The sequence below is a fragment of the Manihot esculenta genome, chromosome 4, assembly GCF_001659605.2.
Source record: "Manihot esculenta cultivar AM560-2 chromosome 4, M.esculenta_v8, whole genome shotgun sequence".
Taxonomy (NCBI): Eukaryota; Viridiplantae; Streptophyta; class Magnoliopsida; order Malpighiales; family Euphorbiaceae; genus Manihot; species Manihot esculenta.
In genome coordinates, this window is record NC_035164.2 from 29,718,038 (window position 1) to 29,735,486 (window position 17,449).

At 29.1% G+C, this 17,449-nt stretch overlaps 2 protein-coding genes and 1 non-coding gene across 4 annotated transcripts; all 3 read left to right on the plus strand.

Moving 5' to 3' along the window:
• Positions 1-5,839: 5,839 nt before the first annotated feature.
• Positions 5,840-8,617, plus strand: LOC110614092 (B3 domain-containing transcription factor FUS3). 2 transcript variants are annotated; one of them, XM_043956291.1, is made up of 6 exons: positions 5,840-6,815; positions 7,310-7,366; positions 7,575-7,675; positions 7,838-7,884; positions 7,969-8,045; positions 8,119-8,617. In XM_043956291.1, exons 1-6 carry the CDS (start codon positions 6,480-6,482, stop codon positions 8,413-8,415), a joined length of 915 nt encoding a protein of 304 aa, XP_043812226.1. In that variant the 5' UTR covers positions 5,840-6,479; the 3' UTR covers positions 8,416-8,617. The 2 variants fall into 2 exon arrangements, with proteins under 2 accessions (XP_043812226.1, XP_021611259.1); XM_021755567.2 differs by having other exon boundaries at positions 5,842-6,815; positions 7,310-7,399; positions 8,119-8,616.
• Positions 8,618-8,688: 71 nt separating this feature from the next.
• On the plus strand, positions 8,689-8,761 carry TRNAK-CUU. Its single transcript has one exon. It is a non-coding gene; the product is annotated as a tRNA-Lys (tRNA).
• A 1,778-nt stretch (positions 8,762-10,539) lies between these two features.
• Positions 10,540-17,382, plus strand: LOC110613769 (V-type proton ATPase subunit C). The gene is made up of 11 exons (XM_021755065.2): positions 10,540-10,801; positions 10,907-10,975; positions 11,219-11,346; positions 11,424-11,523; positions 13,502-13,569; positions 13,655-13,796; positions 14,479-14,595; positions 14,816-14,941; positions 15,987-16,070; positions 16,160-16,239; positions 16,976-17,382. The coding sequence occupies exons 1-11, from the start codon at positions 10,688-10,690 to the stop codon at positions 17,076-17,078; spliced, it is 1,131 nt and encodes a 376-aa protein (XP_021610757.1). The 5' UTR covers positions 10,540-10,687; the 3' UTR covers positions 17,079-17,382.
• The last annotated feature ends 67 nt before the right edge of the window (positions 17,383-17,449 follow it).

Consider the following 17,449-nt stretch of genomic DNA (forward strand, 5'->3'; position numbering starts at 1 on the left):
AATATAAACTCTTAGAAAAAAAATAATTTTTACTTATTTTTAGTCATTTTTTATAAAAAATGTGATTAAGCTAAATTTTATAAATTAAATCAAATATTCTCTGAATTCATTTGTTTTATAAAAAATATTTTTTAAAAAAATATATTTCATATTTTCTAACATTTAAAATACTTAAAAAATTAATCAATAAAAAATATTTTATTTTTTAAAAAATGACTTCTTGTACAAAGTGAGTTATTTTTTATATGTTAAAGTCCTTATAAAAACACTTATATATAAATTTATTAATAAATTTTATTTTTAAATTAAAATTAAGTAATTAAAAATAAACTATCTGGTTGAAAAATATTTTTCATGAATAAAAATATTTTTTAAATATAAATTATTTTTTTATAAAAAATAATGTCTTAGTTTAATATTAAATAACTTAGTTCCTCAAGCTTTCAGGTTTTTGGCTTTTAACTTATGAAAATCGATTTATAAACCTTTTATGCTTAAATGTTTAAAGGCTTATAAGTTTCAAAATATAAGTAATAATTGACTTATAAACTTATAAGACTTTAAACATTTAAACAATAATGTGTTTGATTAAAATATATATAAGTAGCAAATATGTAGTAAACATGTTTGATAATAATTAACTTATAAACACATTTATTATTAAAATTAATAAATAGAATATTAAATAAAAATATGTAATGAAATTTTAAAATTAAATAAAGATAATATTGTAATTTGTTTGATCAAACCAGTTTATAAATTTAATATTTATAAATTCTAAAATGAAAAGGCTGGTTATTTTCAACTTTTTTTTTCTTTTAAATTTATAAATTCTTAAAATGTTATAAATAAGCAGATTATTTAATTTTTAGAATTTATAAGCTAATTTAACCTGTTTATAAATTCAGACAAATACTCTTAAAATAATTTTATATATGCTCCAAACCCGTAAAAGTAGTTTTTTTTGTTTTTTTTAGACAATTTCTCTTTCACAGCATTGTACTTCTTCATTAATGGTAAACCGAAATGCTTAATTGTCCCTTATAATCAAGACAATGTCATATTAACTGATGTCCTGAGATTTAGAGAAAATAGAGTTTATAATAGTTGGATAAGCCTAAAACTTTTAGAAGGATCTCTCCTCCCTTTTATCCTTTTTCCCTTAACTTGCTTGTGAAGCTTCACGGCTTTTTTATACAGTGACATCTGTCTCTATTATTCAGTTCCGTACGTACAATGGTGTCATATGAAAAAAAATTGATGTTTGTCTCAGACGGCTATTTAATTTCCCCAAAACTCGTGCAAGAAGTGCTGCGAAAAGACCGGGCCTACTGCCCATCTTTGAATCCCATCACGGGGCTAGTTTCAATACAGCAGGTTCTGGACTCGAAGGCGACCCAAGTCGACTGATGTCTTCAGGTCCGGTCCATTGCTATGGGTAAACTTTTCTTGTGGTATTTCGAACTCTGTACCGATTTTCGCTATCATGGGCCCTGATCCGACTGAGAGGGGAGGAGACCAGACTAGCTGTTATCAGTAACCATTTTCACTTTCCATGACTGCAATTTGCATATGAGATTCTAAATTTGACCATTATAACCTGGTAATAAGTTTACAGGTAGATTTCCTATATTTGTAAATATCTCAATTAAGAGATATTTGACTTGTGTAAAAATTAATTTATAAAAGTTATTTGAAATTAAGCATTTAAATTTTTAAATAATTATATTTTTTCTGTTAAAATACTTATAAGTAATTGACACAAATAGTTTATGAGCACAATTATCATTAATTATCAAGACTCTATATATTTATAGAAAATAATTTATATTTTAAAAAATAATTTTTATGAAATATTTTTATTTTTAACAAAACAATTTATCTTTTTGTTATTTAATTTTAATCTAAAAAATAAAATATATTAATAAATTTATATATAAAATTCTAATCAAAATTTCAAAAATGTAAAAAATGATTTTTTTTAAAATGCCATTGGACTTAATTTTTATTTTAATAGGAAAATATTTTTTATTAATTATTTTTTCTGAGCACTCCAAATAAAGAAAATATGAAAAATAATTTTTTAAAATATTTTTATAAAAAAATAAAGCTTAAAAATAATATCAAATAAAGTATATTGTAAAATTTTAAAATTAAATGAGGGTAATAATCTCAAATATTTTTGAAATAGGGGGTTGGGGGAGTCGAATCTTAGACCACTGAACTTATAAATTTAAAAATATTATAAAGCCGAGTGAGTTTATTTTTAAAATTTATAAACAGGTTTATATATATTATAATCTAAAACAAATACTTCTTTAACCCTTGTTTCGAATCAAATATTTTATAATAATTTATTTTTTTATTTAAAATAAAATAATTATTTTTTTAACTTACAAAATTTTTATTTTTAAAGAAAATAAAATAATATTTCATTTAATTTTGTTTACAAAATCAATCATAAGTAAATATTTTGTGGTATGGAGTTTTTAGACTCAACTAATTCTCATAATTTCTCAAACTTGAGTATGTTTAGGTTAATACAAATAAAAAAAAATATTTCTTTACTTTTCTCTAATCTATTTGCTAATTTCATGGCTCTCATAAAAAATTTTATATTTGCAAAGCAATCAAAATTTTAGATTTATCATTCAATGCTTCAACTTTAACATTATTAATTTATTTTTTAAATAAATGTAAATATCTCTTTTGTATAACATTATCTTTATAGTCCTCAAATATTGATAGCTAAACCAAAGTAATAAATCTAAAAAAAATTACAAAAATTTGAGATATTTTGTTGAAGAATGTTACTTTGTTCATAATTTTTCTTTATTTTTTATTATTTTATTATCTTTTTAATCTATAATAATATATAAATTAACTATTATAATTCTATTTAATTTTATTTTCTTTTTAAAAAATTTATAAAATATCCCTTAATATTTAATAAAATTTAATGGATTTAAAATAATTATAATTAAAAAATAAAAAAATTATATATTTTAATATATCTAAAAAAATAAAATAGATAAAAATTATGAGATAGAAAATAATACTATTTAGGATGTCCATTCAGTCGGTTCGGTTTAAAATCGAACCAAACTGAATAAACCAAAAATCAAAATTTTAGCACTTATGAAAACTGAATCGAACCGAATCGATCTGATTCGGTTCAATTGGATTTGATTTGATCAGTTTCGATTTTTAATAAATTTTTTTTACACTTTGTTTTTAATATTTTAAAATTTAATTAAAATATTTTAATGCTAATATAATTTAATTTCTCTATATTATTGAAAATAATATATTATTATCACTAAATCGGTTTATTTCGGTTTTTTTGATTTTTTTATGATCAAAATCGAACCAAACCGAAATAACCAAAATGTTTAAAATTAAAAACCAAATCGAAATAAATAAAAAATTAAACTAAAATTTTAAATTAATTCAGTTCGATGGATATTTTCGATTTGAATAGAATACTGCTCGGGCTAAGGATGTCTTCTTATTCATACAAAATTAAAACAGCTCATGTTATTACATTATTGTTGAAACTATAGATTTACTTTTTCAATTTAAATAAGCATGTACGGATTTTAAGAAATAAACTATTAGTTAAAAAATTATAACTTAAAATAATGAAAAAAAGTAATTTTATTTTATTTAACAAATTTAGCATCTTTTTTTAATTATTCTTTCTTATTCATTTTTGTGTAAATAGATAGAGTGAATTATTACCATACCACTATATTTTATAAAAATTAATTATTTTTATTAAAACATTCCGTTTATTAAATTAAATTTTAAATTTTAACATTTCGTTAAATTTCTTTTTAACTTTAATAAAAAATACAAATTATATGGATAAATAAAATAATAATTAAATAATCCGCATTTTAACTTTTTTTGAGAATTACTAAAAAGCTTATTTGATAAAATATATAGATATTTTTAATTAATAATACTAATTAATTAATTAATTAGGCTTTTAGAGAGAATGAAAAAAATAAGAAAATATTTTTAATTAAAAAATATTATTATATAATTATAAAAATAATTATATTACATATATTTTTAATAAATAGACTTAATCTTTATAAATTAGTATAATATTAAAAATTAAAATATAATATAAATTATAATAATTTAATTAATAATAAAATTTATTTTTAGTGTTATTTAAAATAAATGCAAAATGATGATCACTGCCATGAACACTCATACCAAGAGGCATCCTCCAATAAAAAGAATTAGACTGAAAACCTATTAAAATTCAAAAATTAAGCTGATCTATTAATACACATTTCAGTCTATAATGAAGTAGATCGAATTGGTCGGGATTCGAACTTATTAGAGAAAAGAATTCAGTTTCTATGACGCGATGGAAGTGGTGAGCAGATCCAGAATGTGGAAATTAAAGGGCCGCTGACAATGATATGCACATAAATACGCGCATATATACAATTCTGTATGATAACGAACGTGACTTATTCAGATTAAATTTATTTATATACATCTAATCCTACTCTCAGAATATTATATCATTATAAAATATATATTAAAATTTAATAATTTGATGGTTACTTTGATCCGAAATTTTGATTTTAAATTTTATAAGAAAAATTTAAATTTTTTTATTTTTATTGTAATTTTAATTATTATAAAAAATTTAAAGGTATGATATGCATTTTTAATTTTAAAAAATTTTACTTTTGATCAACAAAATTAATAATTATAGAATTAAAATTATCTTTCATATACTAAAAAATTTTATTTAAAAAATGAAATATTTCATATTAATGAATTCAGTTTATAATTATAAATTTTCATGTACGAAAATTTGTAATACTTATTAATAAAACTCTATCAGTTAATATTATATAAAAATAATTAATTATAAATACTAATATAATTAAATTTACTCTTCTTTATAGATAAATTTAAAATTTGCGAGTACAGGATGTCAACTTTATTTCATAATTTATCCGATTAAATATTGCAAAAGCAATAGGGAAGATGGGAATATGCATGCAAATATAATAAAGAGCATTTAAGTTGGGGGATTTCGCAAGATACAGTAGACCATCCTCTCTCATTTATTGTCCATTTTTGCATGCCAAGCACGTGTCTTCATTCCCAACTTGAAATTCAAATCTGCTGCCTATACAAGAAAAACACGCTTATTTTCCATGATAATAAAATTAAATAAAAATAAAAATATATTTTTAATTTTTTTTCTCCCCATATCAACAGCTCACATACATCTTGGACACGTGTATAGTTTTATGATTCATTTATACAGCTGTCAATAGAAAAACAATTCATTTATACCATGATTTTTAAGTTTAAACTAATTATCTATTTTTACTTTATTTTATTTTCAATCAGATTAGTATTTATTTAAAATTTATACTGTTTTCTGAATAATTGTAATTTTGTATACAAATACAACACATATAAAATAAAAAAAATCATTAATTTATAAGAAAATAAATTTAATAATTATTAAATTAATATTTTATATTAAAATTTATACATAATTAATTAATTATTTAATAAATACAAATATTTAATTTAATAAACTCATTCTCCGATCTTACTCTAAAATGCGTTCATTCGAGCCCTTGCTCATTCTCATAGTTTTTTTTTATTTGATAGTTGCTTTTACCTGGAAAAAAAAAAGAAAGAAATCACAGACAGTGGTTGGTTTGGGTATGAGTACAGCACACAAGACATATATATAAATCCGGGAATTCAAAAACCAGTGGTTTAGAATCTCATGAAGATAAAAGAGTGGTATTTCCACATGGAAAGACGGAGAGTCCAATTTTAACCTAAAAAACGCCATTGATATCTGCAGACATCTTTCAGAACTTTTTCAACACCTGTTTTCTCTTCACCCTCCATTCGTCTCCCTTCTCTTTGCCACTCTCATCACCTTTCTCAAAGCTAACCCTAGTTAAAATTCTCTAAACCCAACCCACATGAATCCACATTACTTAACTATACCCTCACCCAGAAACCCTACCCTTGTTATTCTCTTTCTATCTTTCAAGATTTTTCTTTATACCCACCACCCAAATCCATTGTTGTCGCTTTGTGAGATGATCATTAGGGTAATGTGAGTGTTATAATAATAAATATTGGGTGCTAAAGATCAAAGATGAAGAAGGAGAAGGAATGGAAGAAGCACAAATGTCAAGCGAATCAGGCTGTGTGATCATCAATTCCTCTTGCTAAAAATAGAAAAAAGAGAAAGCCCACTTCAAAAGAACCATGCCATAATTCATCCACCCACTTTCCTCCCAGCTTTCTCTTTAAACTCCCCATTTCTTGACTGCCGAGCGTCGATCACCGGTAGTGTTTTGATCTGAGCTGGCCTGTACATAGAGACACTGAAATCCAAACACACACAGCAGTCTGAGAAAGCAAAAAAAGGGAAAGGGAAGGAAAGGAAACGAAGGTTGGGAAGGCTAATGATGAAGGAACAAGCGGCGGTTCATGAGAAACCCGAGGCGCGTGCTTGGGTGGCAGGTGGAGATGGTGTTGCTGCGGAGGGGGACAAGGTCCGTGGAGGGTCGGATCGGAGCTGGGTTGGCCATGGTGGTGACCTTGTTTCTATGGTGGGTTTTGATGTTAAAAGGAAGAAAAGAATGCCAAGACAGAGGAGACAGTCTTCTTCCATCAACTACCTTTTCTCTTTTCCTAATACTGTTACTGTTTCTTCTTCTTGCTGTTCATCTTCTGCTGCTACCACTTCGCACGTGCCTTCCTCCTCCCCTCTGCACCACCTTCCCTCTTTCCCAACACGTGTGAGAACTCTTTTTTCTTTTTCTTTTTTGTAATTTTCAATTTGGTAGCTTTTAATTTAATATATGTTCTTATTTTTTTGGGGGGGCTTATTAATTAGTTTCTATTTATTAATTAATTTCTCTCTATTTTCCCAACTAATCTCTGTTGTATTTTTATTTTTAGAGCTTACTTTAATTCCAGTCATTATTAAAACTAATTTCCTTACTTTTTTTTATTTTTTAAATATATAGTTTATACAAGTTCATAATAGATATTTATATGGAAGAATTCCAGAATTTTGGAAGATTTTTTTTTCTTTTTTGAAAAGAAAAGAGAGAAAACTCTGTGCTTTGACCTTAGGAACTGAAATAGGAAAAAGTGAAAATGAAGAGAAGAACAAACTGCAAAGTGTTATTGCTTGATGGATTAAAACAAACTACACTATCTTTCTCAATTACATTATTTATTTGTTTATCAATACTTGATAAATTTTCTTCTCTGTTGCCGTTGCCAGGTAATCGATCAAAGAAGATTGAGTTTTCTCTTTCAAAAGGAACTTAAGAACAGTGATGTAAGCTCTCTCAAGAGGATGATACTCCCAAAGGTCTAATTCGAATTTGTATTAATTCTCTTTTGTCAAAGCTTGTGCTCTTTCTCTTCACATGTAATCAGCTTTAGTTATCTCCTTTGCAATGCACATTATGATTTTGTCTTCAGTTTCTTTAAATTTCTTCATGGAATCCTAATTATACGTTTCGCCATATGACACCGTTTTTCAGAAAGCTGCTGAGGCTCATCTCCCTATTCTTGAATCAAAAGAAGGTATTTTTATCAGCATGGATGACTTGGATGGTCTACATGTTTGGAGCTTCAAATACAGGTTTGAGTTCCTTTCTTCTTACTGTTCCTTTCATTCTTCTATATAATTTGCTCTCATAGAGATTCGAATTCAAGATCTCCCGATCTTAAAAACCGACTCCAATACCATCGAGTTAAAGCTCTATATGATTTGACTTACAATGAAGCTTTGTATTGTCTTTAGGTACTGGCCTAATAACAATAGCAGAATGTATGTACTTGAAAACACTGGTACAGCCATTTTTGTCTCTCAAAATTCTCCATTCCTCTGTTTAGTTATAAATAAATAAGCATTTTCATATCGAATTTTATTAGGGGATTTTGTTAACACGCACGGATTACAACTAGGAGACTTCATCATGGTGTATAAAGATGATCAAAACCAGAATTATGTAAGTTTCTCTTCTTCATATGCTTGAGAATTTGTTAAGGTTTCTCTTAGTGATTTGTTTAAGAAACTCTCAGGTTATTCAAGCTAAGAAGGCTTCTGATGAAGATGTATATGGTAATATATCTACGACTGCTGTTAGCGACATGTCGCTTAACGATTACGATCAAGTTAACAAATGCAGCTCATTTTACATGAACTATCCAATGGTAGACAATACCGGGTTGTCGTTCATCTACGACACAACTACCAACTTCTCCGACGACTCACCACTTGATTTTTGGGGTGGATCACTGACTAACTATTCAAGAATGGGGCATATGGAAAATAGCTTTGGATCAGTGGAGAGCTTTTCGCTTGACGAGTTCAATTAGGTTTAGTTAATGTATATTATTAGGTAACTGAATTTTGTTAATCAAACTTGGCAGTGCACTGCCTGAAAGTAAAGCAGTGTAGTTTGTCTAAGTGCCTTATATAATGTAATAAAGAGCAGCAACTAGCATGCAAGTATAATGCTTGTCTTGAATTTACAATGTCCAACAATGCTTGCTTCTTTTGGTCTGATTTTGAGAATTTAACGTAATGAAATAAATGCAATAAATATATTATTAAGATATAAAATGGAAACCAGTTATTAAAATCAACAAGCCCGTCTAGCTCAGTTGGTAGAGCGCAAGGCTCTTAACCTTGTGGTCGTGGGTTCGAGCCCCACGGTGGGCGTTGTTATCTTTTTTTTTGAGATCATTGAAATTTGGGGTTCGCTGGTTTTAATCTGGGGTTAATAACTGAAATTGGTTTTCATTGGTTTCTTCATTGTTTTGATTTCAATTTAATTTATTTCATATTTAAATTCTTACAATAAATTTAAGTATATAATCTTTTAACTACAACGTGTGTATATATAATAAAAGCTTTAACATATTATATTATTAAAATATAATTGAAAGCGACAAATTAATTTAATACGTTTATAACATAAATAAATGAATGATAAAAAATATTTTTATTTATATATATATATGTATAATAATATATAGTAATTTTTTTACATATTATTTTTTAATTTAAATTTATATATAAATTATTATTAAAAAATTAAATAAAATCATTATTTTTTAAAATTTTAAGAGTGTGAGTCACCCTTTTTGCACTCTATATAAACTTATTTAAATTTTTAATAATAATTAAAAAATAAAACTTTATAATTCGTTAACAAAAATAAAACAAAGTAATTAAAGTGGCAGTTAGTTACAAGCTAACACTTTTTACATAATTATTTACACATACATCTTTAATTTCGAGTAGTATTATAATAATACTCTCCACTTATTTAAAAAAAGCAAATAATTTTATTATTGTAATTAATATAATAGTTCTAATATTAAAAACTTTATATATTATTCTATTGATAATGTGTGAAAATTGTTACTAGAGCTTAATCACTACTATCGAAGAATATAACAAGACCATCAAATAATCAGACCATGTGTATTTAGTATAAAAAAGTAGGACTAGACGAAATAATTTAGTGATTTAGCAAACAATCAGACGACCAGATAAATGTAATTAATATAGAAAAATACGACTAGATTTAACTTATTTTAAAAGTTAACTTTAAATAAAAAAATATTTAAAATCCTTATAAGTAATTCGGTATTCTTTATTTTAAATCGATATAAAATTTAACATATTCTTACACATTTCGTATAATTATTTATCATCGACTAACATCTAATTATATTCTTTTATATTTATTACTCCTCGTCTAATTGTATGGTCGTCCACCAGTGCGCCGAGTTGTCTCATTTAGTCTTATCATTCTACAACTATGGCCAACCACATTATCTCCCAATTAAGAAATCTCTCTGTGTGTGTATATTAAGTTATAAATTAGGTTTTGATAGAGATGTGTAAAACATAGGAGGGAAAATAACCAAAAAAAAAAAAAATTAATATTCTATTTTTTGGGTGGGTAGAGAAATTATAAAAGCACATAAAATAATTTTTTTTTTGCGATATTCTCTTCAATTTTTAAAAAATAAAAATATGGAAGGAAAATATATTTTATATGTGAAAATTATAAAATTACCTTTAGGTCTTTTTCATTTTCAAAAATATATATGATAAATTATCAATTTATCATAATTTTTTTTATTATTTATATATTTTCTTTAAATAAGAAAATCTTATTTGATCATTATCTCATTTATTTTGCATATATTTAAAAAAAATAAAGAGAAATATATTTTTTTATTATTCATTTTCTATTTTACTTTCTCAATACAAAATTACAAACAGGCGTAAAGGGTTCCAATCCAATGTTCCATGATGGGAAGTGAATTTTCCACCCAAAGATGGGTTAAAAAGAAAGCGATGACATGGCCCAAGATTACTGGTCAAGAAAGAGGTGATATGGCACACGATTACTGGTTAAAAAAGATTAACTTTACCGTCCGAGAAAGTATTCACAGCAGTATATAAAGGCAGCAGCAAGAAAATAAAAATTAAAAAAAAAAAAAAGAGGGGAAATTTCATCTCCTCCGTAACTACAAAGTGCAAGCCTCTCTCTGCGTGTCTCTCTGTGTGTGAGCTCCGAAATCAAAACTTGGAGTGTGAAAGAATAGGAGGAGGAAGAGGAGGCTAAGTATGGCGACAAGATACTGGGTGGTGTCCCTGCCGGTTCAAAACTCTGCTTCCACTTTATGGAATCGTTTACAAGAGCAAATCTCCAAGCATTCTTTTGATACTCCTCTCTACAGGGTTGCTTTTACTTCTCTTTTGCTCCTCCACTTTTCGTGATCTGACTTTATATTAATCAATATCAGTTTTTCTCTCTTGATGTTGATGATTTTTTTTTTTGTTTAGTTCAATATTCCTAATCTACGTGTTGGAACACTGGATTCTCTTCTCTCCCTCAGCGACGATCTCTTGAAGGTAATCCAATGGTGATTTGATTCAATTCTCTTATTCGATCCGTACGATCAAAATTTTGCAATTTTCGTACCTTTTTCGGTGATTTCCAATGGAAGTTGGGAATGTGAAGATAAAAATTTTATCCGATACGGGTTTTTTTTTCCCCTGGATTTGCGATTTTTCGCATATTGATATCATTCTACTTGTGGAATCATTGCTTCTTCGCTTTTAGTTTCATATTGTCTGATTCAATTGAATGTACAGTCCAATAGCTTTATAGAAGGAGTCTCTCACAAGATCAGGAGACAGATCGAGGAATTGGAGAGGGTTTCTGGTGTGGAAAGCAGTGCTTTGACTGTAGATGGTGTACCTGTAGATTCGTATCTCACCAGGTATTACTTCATGATTACATGAAGTATTGATGTGTTTTTGAGCTTATAAATCTCTTATTTACCGTCTAGAATGGTAGGTTTATTTGGGACGAAGCCAAGTATCCAACCATGTCACCTCTTAAGGAAATTGTGGACAGCATTCATACGCAAGTGGCAAAGATTGAGGATGATCTCAAGGTGATGATTAATTTAGATAGTAGGATTTGATTTACTTTAATTGCAAGTTTCAAAGTATCCTGATGTGAGAAAACTCTACGTAGAGAACAATGTTAGTAAGGCTAGATGTGAGGGAGAGCTCTTTTGAAATGAGGCACCGTAGCTAAAATTTTATATATATATTATATATATATACACACACACATACATACATACACATAGTTTTGACATGAAAAATATCATACTTTTAACTAGTTTTATAACATAAACAAGACAACATCCATCTATAATAAAAATAGAGAAGCAAAAAAACAAGGCGCTGCTATTGTAAAGAATAGCAGCTGCTGCCTACCATAGTGCCATTCTGGAAGGAAAGGAGAGAATGGAAGAAGAAAGTAGAGGAGAGAATAGAAGAAGAGAGGAAAATATATATAAAAAAAAGATAAAAATAAAACCAATTTCCTCTGCTGCTGCATCAGGAAGAAAAAGAGAGGAATAGAGAAGAGAGGAAGAAGGAGAAGATGGGAGAAAGAGGGAGAAAAAAGACATACCTGGCTGTTGTTATGAGCAAGCATCTTCTTTGGCTGCTGGCTGGTGCTTGAGAGAGTTTGAAAGAGGCTAGGGATTCTATTTGGCGTATTAAGACCTTTTTTTTTTATATAAAAAAAATTGTCATTTCTGCAGGGAGGCAGCGCCTCTGTGGCCTGGTGCTTGCCTCCTGGCACCTTGGAGGTCTAAGGTGAGTGCCTCTTAGAATGGCACCTTGCCAGAGCCAGGCAGGGAGAGGGGTTGCCGCTTCACCTCACCTACTCTCACCTGGAGCCTTTTGGGGCCTTTTATAATACTGGTAGAGAGAGATACAGATTATGCCTGCTGATTTACTTTTAATATGGCATCTTGGGAGTGAAATATTGGTAGACTTGTTTCTTTGGTTTTGTTTTCCATAGTCAATTGCTACTTTAGGATTTGTTTGGCATTAGGTGAGAAAGACACTTACTTAAGTTTATTAGCTAGAGAGAGTTAAATTTGGCATGTTTTAGTCATACAAACTTTAAACCAATTAAACTTTTTCCAACAGCTAAAATGTGATTTTTCTAGGAAGTGTTTTTTGGTTCTCCCAACCTCAACCCCAAATGGGGCTTAACACTGCAACAACAACCTGGATTTATGAACTTATGGAAAATTTTGACATTTATGAGTCTAGTTTCAATAACCATTATTTCATGTATTTATTTTTGAAAATAAGTCTAATTAAGCCCTTGTACTTTTTCTCAAGAGCCAAATAAGACCAATTCAAAATTTTGGACCAATTAAATCCCTTTACTTTGGATAAGTGCCAAATAAGTCTTAATATAATATAATGTTTTTTAATAATAAAATATTATTTTTATAATTTAAAAAAATCAAAATTTAGTATTTTAATTACCATAAAAATTTAAAAAAATATATAGATATAATGAATAATTTTTAAAATTACAAAAATGAAGTTTTATCATATAAAAATATATTTTTATTATTAAAAAATAATATTATATTATATGAGGGCTTATTTGACTCTTGAGTAACAGTACAGGTGCTTAATTGACCTAAATTAAATTAGCTTATTTGGCCCTTGAGTAAAAGTATAAGGTCTTAATTAAACTTGTATCCATTTATTTTTTGCATTTTTCCAGATTCCAGCCCAATTGAATTGTAAGTTTGTAACTGATGCTGTTAATATTGTTTCATTTTATTTGTTTTCATATCAAGAGTCTGACAATTTTCTATTAATATGATATGCTGTTAGATATTTTTTAATTATATTTAAATGATCATGAGTGGCCATCAGCCTTAGTTTTGGATTCCTTTCTACATTGACTGTGAAAGACTAGCATTTTATTGATTATTTCCCAAGAAATAAAACTGGCAACAGCTATGAGGTGTAAATGTGGGTGCTGTGATATGATTCATGCTTATAGGATCTGAAGTTTGGGCCTTTAAGCTTTGTGTTTTCCATTAGGTTCGTGTTGCTGAGTATAACAATGTGCGCAGTCAACTCAATGCCATTAATCGGAAGCAAAGTGGAAGGTACGAGTATCTGCTTGAGAATCATGGTACATGGAAGTCCTTTATTCTTATTCCTGGTGTGACTGGTGGTGTTTGTCCATTTCAGCTTAGCTGTTCGTGATCTTTCCAATTTGGTAAAGCCAGAGGATATTATTTCCTCTGAACATCTTGTGACCCTTCTTGCAGTTGTTCCCAAGTACTCACAGAAAGATTGGTTGGCTAGTTATGAAACATTGACTAGCTATGTGGTAAGATTTGTTTATGTTGGCTTGTAAAGTCTTGAACCAATTTGCTACTCTCATGGTTGTTAACTTGTAATCAATAGTAGCATTAGTTACTTCAATTCTTCAGTTTACCCCAATGTACCACTGCTATTTGAAGATACTTGGACATGGGTATGAAACTTTTACTATTTGATTTCAAATTAGTGGGAAAGTCGATTAAATTTTGGGAAAATAGGAAAACCCAACACCTGACATATCTGTATTACATGTACCTGAAGCCATGTGTTATACTCTTCCTGTTTTTTTTTACCTGTCATTAAGGTTTTTGCACACAAATTAAGGAGAGGAATAAATATACTAAATTTTAACAAAAATAGAGTTTAAAAAGACTATATTACCCTTCAATTCAAATGCCTATACAAATAGGATCAACCTAATTAATATTTTAGAAATACTCCACTTATTGAAGGGTAAATCAGGAAAGAAAATATTTAATGAAGTATTGGAACCATAAAAACAACACTTATTTAAAAAAAAAAAGGTCCTAAAATGACAAATTAAAGAATACAGAGGGAGTAACTTAGTGGGATACTTGCACCTTGGAGCACGCTGCCTTAGTTTTACTTAAATTTACTATCTTCAGCTTAAATGTTTACTATTATAGTTTTTCTACTCAAGTTTGATTTGTCTGGCTTGGCTCTTACAGGTTCCCAGGTCCTCCAAGAAGTTACACGAGGATAATGAATATGCTCTTTACACGGTAACACTATTTCGCCGTGTTGCAGACAACTTTAGAACAAGTGCACGTGATAAAGGTTTTCAAGTGAGTATATTTTTAGCTTTCCACATTTGCTTTAGCTGTGATATGTGTAAACGAATAGTGCCATCTCATGTTTAATACCAGTGAACTGATGAAGTATGCTAGTAGCTGGCATCTTCATTTGAAAAGTCAGCATAAGTAAATGCTTAAATATTTTATGCTAAATAATTCAGTTGCTGGGAGACATCTAATTTATTTTTTATCTGTTTATACATTGTTTTAGATTCGTGATTTTGAATATAGTCCAGAAGCACAAGAGAGTAGGAAGCAAGAGTTGGAAAAGTTGGTGCAAGACCAAGAAAGCTTTAGAAGCTCTCTTTTGCAATGGAGCTATACCAGTTATGGAGAGGTAATTTCCTTTGGTTTCCTTTTTCTTTGATAGAGTAAGATGTGAATTTGGATTAAACTGCCTTTGTATGTTTTTTTGGGGAATAAAGGTCTTATGAATTTAAGGATTTTAGGATTTAAACTTATAAAGAAATGTGTTGTTGAATTTGTAAATTGGGGTTGATGTTTAAAGGAAATAGACTGGTAATAGAGTTGCTTTGAATTACAGGTCTGCTTTGCTTGAGCATGAAAATGTAGTTTTGGATCTGATTTGATAAATTATTGATCATTAAAGTAAAATATGATTGGAGCTAATTGTTTCTATGTTGGAGTGGTTTTGCATTTTTGAGGGATATTCTCGCATATGAATCACTCTGAGTTTATAAAATAAGGGAGTGGCTGGAAATGCTTACCTAAATTCTTCTATCTCTGCTGCATGAGTAATATTGTTAATTCAGAATTTCTCAACACCATCCAGGGTGGGCTTTCATGTATGGCATGGGTTGTAACTTAGCATTTGATGGTTCTGACAAAGCATCCTCTAACAAGAAGCATACATGGTATTAACCAAGATGCCAGAGTTTGGGAGGGTTTTACTATTTTCATTGATGATATTAGAACTATGGCTCATGTACATTCTAAACCCCCAGCTTAGCAGAAAAAGTACAGTAGGATCATACTTGATCAGTTTCATGAGCTTTTAACTGTTGTTTGTTTTGTCAGTAGATATTCACCATGCCAACCTGATAGCAACCAAGATCTACACATCTTCAGGAATGAGATTCTGTTTGTGTTGGTAACATCATGTCTTAGCTGCCTCTTTGGGTTTCAGAAATCATGACATTATTTTTCTGGACACTTCTCCATAGTTTCATATGACTGGGTCCTCTGGCTTTAAGAGCCATATCTATTTATCCAACTAAATAAGCCAGGATATGGCATTCAGAATTGCTGATATCATTGTTACCGGTTTTATGACTTCGCATTCTTGACAGGATATGTAAAATTGTTAATTTCATTGCTGTTGCTGCAGTTCTCTTCTGACTGGTTGGATTTGTCTTATGCAGGTTTTCAGCTCCTGGATGCATTTTTGTGCAGTACGAATTTTTTCAGAGAGTATTCTAAGATATGGATTGCCACCATCTTTCTTGGTAAAAGCGCTATTTATATTGTAATTTTCCATGATCGTCCAACTAAGCATTTGTTCTTTACCAAGCATTGGTTATTGGAATCGTTTCAGGCTTGTGTTTTAGCTCCTTCAGTTAAAGGTGAGAAGAAAGTGCGTTCAATCCTTGAAGGATTGTGTGACAGTGCAAACAGGCAAGTTGTTATATGCTTTAAAATTTTTTGTATCGCACATAGCAGAAGAACTTGAAATAGTTGCAAAGAGTACTTGAGGTTGATTGATTGTTCGTGTGACTCAATGCACTTCTTTTATGCACAAAGAGGTTTCAGACTGGATAATAATCAAACTATATTGCTATGCATGGGGAAGAATGTTCGGAGTGTTTTGTGAACATTCTTCATCATGTTCTAAGAAGAATGCCTTCAGAGTCATTTATAGCTTTTTCTGATATTCAACTTGCTTTGTTTTTAAGAGATTCCCAGAGTAAGATTCTGCGTCTATAAGGAGATATGTAAAAGAAATCTTCAAATTCAAGAACAACATGGATTTTAGAAAATGATAGGGTAATAGATCCAGCGCTCAAAAATGGCCGGGAATATTTGCTTAGATGGATAGAGACAAAAACATCTTGTGTGGCTGTTTCAGCTGTGGGAATAGCAACCTTCAAATTTTTGTCTTTTTCTTCTCTTTTGTTTTCCTAATATTTATGTCGTTTGAATAGATCCCGCATTTTCCATTGATTTTTTTTTTTGGTTCCAAGAAGCATCAATCTAGCTTCCTGCATGTACTTTCTTTGATGTTCGTGAGAAACATGTAATTGAATTATTCATGTGCTTGCTTTACCAACCTTATTAATTTAACTGTATGTGATGGATTTGATTATGTGCATCTGCACACGTTTCCTGAATATTTGTTAATATGGAAATGCAGCTCATTCTGGAAATCTGAAGATGAAGTGGGAGGAGGGATGGCAGCCTTGGGAGGTGATGCTGATGCTCATCCTTATGTCTCCTTCACAATTAATCTGGTTTGAATTATGGACTGTCCTAGTCTCGTATCTCTTCAAAATTCCATGTCCAACAAGTCCTTTAAGACAGCAATAAATGGACTGGAACGATAGTACTGTATATTAGCATTTGATAGATCAATTCTTTGGTTTATTTATAATTGGAGCATATAAATTAAAGTGCTTGGTTGATGAGCTGAGGGGATATTTTGCGAAGAAAATCTAGTTATTATGTATTATATATTCCAACGCCTTCATTTTGAGGTTCCATCTCGGCCAAACAAGTTTCTATTACTTCTTGTTATGTACTAATTTATTGTGTTTTGGTGAATTTCGGGATTCCCTTTTTTTTGCATGTTTGATATTTGTAGTTCATTTATGTGTGGATTGCTGAAATA